The sequence below is a fragment of the Lycium ferocissimum genome, unplaced genomic scaffold (assembly GCF_029784015.1).
Source record: "Lycium ferocissimum isolate CSIRO_LF1 unplaced genomic scaffold, AGI_CSIRO_Lferr_CH_V1 ctg97, whole genome shotgun sequence".
NCBI classification, from domain to species: Eukaryota; Viridiplantae; Streptophyta; class Magnoliopsida; order Solanales; family Solanaceae; genus Lycium; species Lycium ferocissimum.
The window spans coordinates 75,433-83,778 of record NW_026727848.1 but is presented as its reverse complement, the minus strand read 5'-3'; the positions used below and the strand labels follow the sequence as shown (position 1 = coordinate 83,778).

Genomic DNA, 8,346 nt, shown 5'->3' with positions numbered 1-8,346 from the left:
ACAACAAGCTCAAATTAATACTACAATACTAACTGGCAGTCAAATATTATAAATAGTGTCTTAGATTAAAGCTATTGAGCTCACTTGAAGCTATAACTTACATTGTAGATCCACTGGGGGATATAGTGAAACTATATGGCATTGTTATTTTTGGTTAAGAACTCACATAATTGCAGTTAATTCACACAACTGAAGTAAGGCAATCTCATGCTCACAAACCAAACACAGACAGTTGCAAATAGAAAAAATTCCATTTACTATCAAAGTTCTCATCGGTTTGTGCAACATCAGTACAACAACAATAACTACACCTCGATCCCCAGCAAGTCGGGTTCAGCTATATGAATCATCAATAATTGTTCATGTCATTCCATTTAAGTTTTGTGCAACATCAATCAATGGAAAAAAATATATCTATTTTACAACCATATCTCATAAGTGGCCTACAAAATACACAAATGATCTTCCAGGGAAGACTAAAATCCAGCAGTCAAAATTGATCAAGCCCATTAATCATCTTCTGATGGTAGAGTGGGACTCTTTGAGCAGACGTCGTTTGCATGAAGTGTTAACATTTTCTTCTCTGGATTACACAGACCTAAAGGATAAAATGAATGAAACATCATTATCAGAATGTCGGCAAGTACAAGGAGAAATATTGTCAATGGGAAAGCAGAACACAGAGATCAACAATCAAGAAACCAAGTGTATATGCTACAAGAAACAAATGGGCAATGTTTCTGTTAGCCTTGGAACATAATCACATTATAAGATTGTTACTTCCACCATCAGTAATATATCCCATAAACTAATAGTACATGTTGGATATTCTTTACAATAATATGTCTATCACGTGTAGGAAATAGACAAAATCAAACAATTTTTCATCTGCATTGCTGAATGTTTAAATTTCGTCATCAAGGATGGAGAAAATGACAAAAATGGTCCCTTATGTTTGGAGATAGGTTCAAAATTACCCCTAAAGTATGCTATGAACAGTTTTGGTCCTTTAAGTTTACCAAAAGAGAGCACTTTCAGTTTCCGTTAAAATATTTAACAAACTCTATCTGTTAGATTTAACGGGAACTCTGCAAAAAAAATAATTAGGAAGAACTTACATTTGGAGGTATAGTTTTTGCAATTTCTGCTATTTTTTCTCTATTTCTAAAGTTTGATACAACTTTTTGATGTGCAATTTCTGCTATGTTTCGTCTACTTTTTAGTGTCTAGTACAATTTATTGTGTTGCAGCTCTAGGATTTGATGACTTGGCGTTTATGGTTTAATCTTTTCTTCCACAGTTCTCATCAAATGTAACTTACATAATTTGTTAAATATGTGACGGAGACTAAAAGTGCTCACTTTTGGCAAACTTAAAGTACTAAAACTGTCGATAGAATACTTTAGGGACTTATTTGAACCTACTCCCAAACATAAGAGACCATTTTTGTCATTTGCTCTCAAGGATGCACCAAAGCAAAAGCATTATTTGCTATTTGTTCCAACGCAAACTAAACAGCACGGGGGCTTATGCTAATGGTGAACTTAATGAAAGATTAAAGGACAGACCTGAACACTTTGGAATATCCCACACAGCAATAGATGAAGCTGTACACTCTGGTTCACATAGTTGCTTATTGTTCTCATGATTGACATTCATCGCAAGCATCCACGCTCCAATGGTAACATCCTCATTGCTAAACATTCGGAAACTGAGAATTCACAGGTAAAGTAGAAAACTAATGAGCTATCACTCCTTTGACTACAAAAAAGCAGAACACGAAAGGCTCAATAAAATAAAGAAATGAATCCCAGAAACACTGTGATGTGAAATGATTTTTAAAGACCGTAATGTGAAAGGATATATCAAGCTTTTTACCATAATGATCTCGTGTTATCTCTAGTTTTTCAATCTTCTAAGTACCCAATATTCTTTGATAATTTTAGTTTTACAGAAAAATCATCTCATCATGTCAAAGAAGTTGCCAACACATCCTCTTATTTCCGTATATTTTAACTATGATTGACTTCTGATTAGTAACCTTAGCTTAGATGAAACAAGCTACTCCATTAGTTCCATCTTTAAAAACTTTGTATACACCGACTGTTGCCTTCTGGTCAGATAGAATTCAAACTACGGCAACTTGAAATTTCATGTTACCTGCAGGGCGAGCTTACAACAAGAAGTCTCACATAATAATAGAAGTTCTCTAACAAGTCTAAAACCTATCCTTAACTAGTAGATATCACCTACATGGATCTTTTTCTTCCATTGTGCCCTATCATTAGCTAAGTCTGCATTGATACCAAGGATTTGTAGGTCTTTCAAAACACTTTTCTTCAAAACAGATGAATGACAGAAATATTTAAATAAAGCACACTAGCCTGTTGTTCCTCAGGGCAACCAAACTTGCAACAACATCAGCGGAAAGAGCATAAATAGGACCATAAGCATGCAGAAAATACTCCTTCCCTAGAATAGATGAAAGTGGTTCATACCTGTAGCAGTTGTACAGATTCAATAAGACAATACTGAAGATAAAAACATAATAAACGTGATAACAGATAACACGACTTTTTGTTCACAATTAGTCATATTAAGTATTGATCAAGCATCTATCAATGCCATTTTTTTTGCTAGACAATACTGAAGATAAAAACATAATAAACGTGATAACAGATAACACGACTTTTTGTTCACAATTAGTCATATTAAGTATTGATCAAGCATCTATCAATGCCATTTTTTTTGCTAGTGATCATTGTGTTCTCAAAATAAATAAATAGATAAGAGGGAAGAATACCTAAAACGAGAATCAGAACTTCAGAAGTACAATTTTGGGAACGAGTTTGGGCATCTTTTTTTAGGGACATCATTTTTGTTATTATTATTTGTGCATTTTATATGTCGAATTGGGAGGCAGGAATCACTTCTAACAAAGGAAATACAGGGAGTAAGTTGCAATCCTAATGACTTCCAGTACCAAATAAGTTCTATTAAGCGAATCATGTTTGAACTCCCATTTTAACAGTCCTGCTAGTAATATTTAGGATATTCAACTTGAAATGCTCTTCACATGTTTAGACTAATAAACTAGACAAAATTATCTTGCCAATTATATCAGCATATCAGAAACTCCTATCAGACTAACCATTTGAGTTTGGGGTCGGTGAAAACTGGACCCTTTTTCATGCAACCAAGGTAAGTTTGTGAGTGAGACCGCTCTTTGGCCAAGAGCAATGAAAGGCGATCTGTTCATGGAATATCAAAGCAACATGAGTTCATAATAACACACAGACCTCGATTAAAGAACAATAAGAACAACAAAACTTCACAATTCTAGCTACCTGGCCGTAAATATATGTCATCATCAGCTTTAACATAGAACTCGGAATCATAAAGTGCATAGGCAGCCTTGAAAAACGCTAAGCTGCAAAAAGCATCTTGGGGTAAGTGTAGCCCACAAACAGAAGAAACTAATGAATAATAAATGTCAGAACTAACGTTTTGTATGGGAGCTTACTGTACTCTTCTTCAATGTCTAATAGTACAAAATCATCATATTCTGCTACCTCTTTCTTAAGCGCTGACATCTTAGATTTATCACTTGTTCTACCAATAACAAATCTAAAAGCCAAGCCAGTCGCTTCTTCTAACCTGCAGTATTCATTCAGCTGGTTCAGCAAAATATGGTCAACCAAAATTCACAAATACGGTGTAGTGCAACAACATATAAAAGTAATTCGCGGATCAACTGCTAATACACATATATAGGCATGGTTATTGCCAAAAAAAAAAAAAAGGCTAATGAAATTTTCAAAGAAACTCAAGAAGGAAGAGCTGAATAAGGGAATGTGTTATGAAAACTTCTTGAGAAATTATATCTGGAATTCAATCAGTCATGCTACCAAAATTTGCTTACTTTAAAAAGTGTTTTTTGTTGAGAAGCGTTTTTTTTTTTTTGGAAAAGTACTTTTAGCAAAGAGAAGTTTGTGTTTGGCTAATCAATTTGAAAAACACTTTTGCTAATATTAGAGCATACTTTGTGCTTGGCCAATGTTCCCAAAGTGCTTTTGGGAATAAATAAGTACACTTTTTTTTAGCTTCTGAAAAACAAATTTTGCTGCTACTCCAGAGAACTTATTTTTTCCTAAATGCTTGGCCAAATACTTTAATTTTCTAAAGTAAGCACTTCTGACTTCCTAAAAGCTTGGCTAAACAGGCTATTAGTTTCTTTTTTTGAAAAAAAAAAAAAAAAAAAAACTTTCTGCCTAAATGTGCCTGACAGATTAACTAACCCAACTTCTTCCAGCCAGTAAGTTCTTTCCTTCTCTTGTGTCCTTATACTTAAGGACTCTACAATAAACATTATGTGCCGTTCCATTCCATTTTCAGTTTTCTATAAGCTAATAATCTACAACATATTGGTCAATTCCCCATGAGTTCTTGCTGGTCAAGTTTCAGGACACAGTCAGATGAAACAGTCAGCCTTTGACAAATGATTCAGAGAACATGAAATCATTTGAAATAGATTTTCATTATGGTTAGAAAGACAACAGACTATGTAGTAAGTACTCCCACCATATCTTTCTGATATTCAAACATTATTTAATATGTACTTTTCATTTTTGTAACAACAGTATCAATCCACATGCTGTAAATATTCCTACTGCAACTTCGTCCGAAAGCTATATAAATTCAACGAACCTGCCTTTTTGTTTTCAAAAAGAAAATGAAGCTACCGTAGGCTCTCATAACAGCTAGAGTGGAGAGAGTTAAAATATACTATCAATCAATCAATCAACTACACCTCAATCCAAACTAGATGGGATCAGCATTTAAATCAATTCTGCTCAAATAGCCCACATGTGACAAATGATTCAGCGAACGTGGAATTATTTGAAATAGATTCTCATTATGGTTAGAAAGACAAGAAACTATGTAGTAAGTACTCCCATCATATCTTGCTGATAGGCAAAAAAATGTACTTTTCATTTATATAACAGCAATATCAACCACTTACTGTAAATATTCTTACTGCGTCTTTCTCCCTTAAGCTACATAAACTCAAGAACATGCCTTATTGTTTTCAAAAAGAAATGAAGCTACATTTAGCTCTCACAACTAAAGTTGGACTAGAGATAGAGAGTTAAAACCAACTCCCTCCGTCCCATTTGAAATATCACGTCCATTAAGAAAAACAATAAATACAAGGTATAGTTCACTAAGTTACACCTATTTATTAGATGCTTATTGAGAATTGAGCAGTATTAAAAAGAACTAGACTACTTCTTTAACGTTAAGGGTATAGTTGGAAACAACTGTCAAATTTAGTCTTGAATTCCTAGAATGACAACTTTAAGCTAAAGCGACAATTACAACGGGGCAGAGGGAGTATCACTCAATCAACTACAGCTCAATTCAAACTATTCAGATCCAAGAGCAATTTAAAATCTGAAACTAAAATCTTTCCGTCTGTCCAAGCCTAGGTGGATAGAGTTACCCGATACTTGTGCTAGTGAGAGGTAGCATGTACCCGAGGAGTTAGTCAAGGTGTACGCGCAAGCTGGCCGGGATACCACAATTATAAAAAAAATATCTGAAACTAAAATCTTACAAAATATCCTCTACAGAAATGGAGTATGAATTAAGGAATCTATTCCAAACATCCATGTCATGATTCCTTGCTTCGACAGGGTACAAATATCTAAATTTGATAATTTTAGATACTTTTTCAGACCTATTGCCAATACTAATTACTCCCTCTGTCCCAATTTATGTGATACATTTTCCTTTTTAGTCTATCCCAAAAAAGAATACATTTCCTTATTTGACAATAATTTAACTTTAAACTTTACATTTTACGCTTAACGAGATGATCTATAACCACACAAATATCTTTAGCTTATTTTAGACCACAAGATTCAAAAGCCTTCCTTTATTTCTTAAACTCCATGTCCTGTCAAACTATATCACATAAATTGGGACGGAGGGAGTAGCAATCAAAAAATTATATCCATTTTTCATGATTTTATGCATGGATCAGGTATATCATGCTGATAAGTGAGATCTAAGAATATTTACATTTACATATTAAAAAAAAGGCAATACTTTTGAAGCCCATTGTGATCAGATGGAAACCAAGTCCTTCTCAATGACCTCCTTCGAGCAACCGACCCGAACCCGGTTTGAATTCCAACAAAACCCATAACTTTATGCCTCTTATACTCTCCATCAGTAAGCCCACTTTCTTTTTCCACCATGGCTCCTCCTCCACTTCCTATACTCTGTTGGAAGAACAATTCAAAGTCGTACAAAACCAAAATTTGGTAAGCAAATATACAACCCAACATAAAATATTACGCCACTTAGCCCAATATACAAATATTATACAACATTATACCTGGGGAAAGATTATACATAATGTATCAACATTGTATAATAGTGTATAAAAGGTGCTTATACACAAATATGGGCTCAACCGGATAACAAACTCAAAATATGGGCTACGTGGCGTAAATATTTTCTCCCAGTAGACATAGAGCGTAATTTCCCCTAATGAAGGTTCATATAATGTCTAGCTAAATTAGGTTTTGCACTATTATAAATAAAGTACTACTACTACTTACAGTTCTTCTATCCCAAGCAACTGAAACAGATCTTGGTTCAGCATATTTACAGTTATACCCTCCTAAAACCCGCTTTGAAATTGCAGTAAACCCGAATATAAACCCAGTAAAACCGATTATAAAACATAGTGTTAAAATTGTTGATCTCCTAGAGTTGTAGTAGTATGATCTGGCAGTGAAAACTTTTGGGTTTGTAGGCATTTTGAGGTAAAGGGGTTGTTGAGAAAATGAAAAAGAATCAAGATTTAATGTTAAAGGTTGGATCTTTAAGGTTCTAATGGATATTGTGTGAATCTTTAAGGTTGTTCATAGCAAAGAATGGGAAAGAAATAGAGATTTTTGGGTTTAAAGGCAATTTGAGGTAAAGGGGTACTTGGAAAAATGAAAAAAGATCAAGATTTAATGTTAAAGATTGGATCTTTAAGGTTCTAATGGATATTGTGTGAATCTTTAAGGTTGTTCATAGCAGAGAATCTTTAGAGATTGTTCGTAAAGGCAATTTGAGGTAAAGGGGTACTTGGAAAAATGAAAAAAGATCAAGACTTAATGTTAAAGATTGGATCTTTAAGGTTCTAATGGGAGATTGTTGTGTGAATCTTTAAGATTGTTCATAGCAGAGAATTGGAAACAAAGAGAGGTTGTCAAAGTTTAGATGGAGTTTAGAAGTCTGTACATCGATGTTTGATCTTTAAAAGTTTGGTACTGACAGTGATATACTGCCAGATTTTGAAAGCAGAGAGCTAGATGTTTGTACTGATATAAATAGAAGTACAGGGCAGTTAGCATTTTCAGTTTATAAGATTTTACTCCTACTCCCTCCGTCTCAATTTTTATAGTTTACAGTAGGGGTGGGTGTTCGATTCTTCGGTTCGATTTTATCAAACCTCGATTTGGCTATTTTAGTTTTAGTTTTTTAAAGTTAGACACCGAATACCGAATCAAATGTTAATTTCGTTCTTTCGATTTTTTGCCAAGTTCGGTTTCGATTTTTTTTAATTCGTTTTTTTATATGATATAAATTCCATTTATACTAATTCATATTCTCAAAAGCAATAAGACATAAAGCGATAAATTGAAATTAAAATCAAACAAATGGTGATACAAAGAATAGAAAACCATTCTGTGATATAATATAAATATACATACGGTAAGAATAACTATATATATATATATATCCCTAGCTTACCTTCCTTTATTAAGGATATATTTTCTCATTAAAAATTAGGGATACAAAAAAAAAGAGGACTATATTAAGTTTTTTTGAGCTTAAAAATACTATTTTAATTTTTTAGGTAATGTATTAAATTTCGGTGTGTGTTCGATTAACGGTTTTGGTTTTATCAAACTTCGGTTATTTATTTCGGTTTAGGTTTTTGAAGGTGGACAAGCGTACACCGAACCACTAGTTGCCCGTTTTTCTTTAGTTTCGATTTTTTTTAAGTTCGGTTCGATTCGATTTTTTAATTTTCGTTATTTATGCCCAGCCCTACTTTATAGAAGAGAGAGTTCATGCCAGGACCGTCATTTATATTATAAAGTATAAATATAAAAAATATAAATATAAATGTGGGCCGCAATTGCTTTTGCTATTTCATGTTCAATCCTTTCTTGGTTCCCTATTCATTTTTTTTTCTTTTTAATAAATATGGACCCCATCTTTTAATTTCAGTTGACCATTGAGGGAGTTCATGGTCAGACGCGATCTGGCATTTAACTC

The 8,346-nt window shown here is 33.5% G+C and overlaps 1 protein-coding gene across 3 annotated transcripts; it reads right to left on the bottom strand.

Moving 5' to 3' along the window:
• Window positions 1-232: 232 nt before the first annotated feature.
• LOC132046157 (probable beta-1,3-galactosyltransferase 14) lies at window positions 233-6,935 on the bottom strand. 3 transcript variants are annotated; one of them, XR_009412634.1, is made up of 8 exons: window positions 6,630-6,935; window positions 6,112-6,287; window positions 3,505-3,657; window positions 3,348-3,430; window positions 3,152-3,251; window positions 2,385-2,498; window positions 1,569-1,761; window positions 233-598 (listed from the first exon to the last, which is right to left on the bottom strand). XR_009412634.1 is itself a non-coding variant. In XM_059436715.1 (8 exons), the coding sequence occupies exons 1-8, from the start codon at window positions 6,828-6,830 to the stop codon at window positions 510-512; spliced, it is 1,059 nt and encodes a 352-aa protein (XP_059292698.1). In that variant the 5' UTR covers window positions 6,831-6,935; the 3' UTR covers window positions 233-509. The 3 variants fall into 3 exon arrangements, 2 of the variants coding, with proteins under 2 accessions (XP_059292698.1, XP_059292699.1); XM_059436715.1 differs by having other exon boundaries at window positions 1,569-1,711; XM_059436716.1 differs by lacking the exon at window positions 2,385-2,498 and having other exon boundaries at window positions 1,569-1,711.
• Window positions 6,936-8,346: the final 1,411 nt, after the last annotated feature.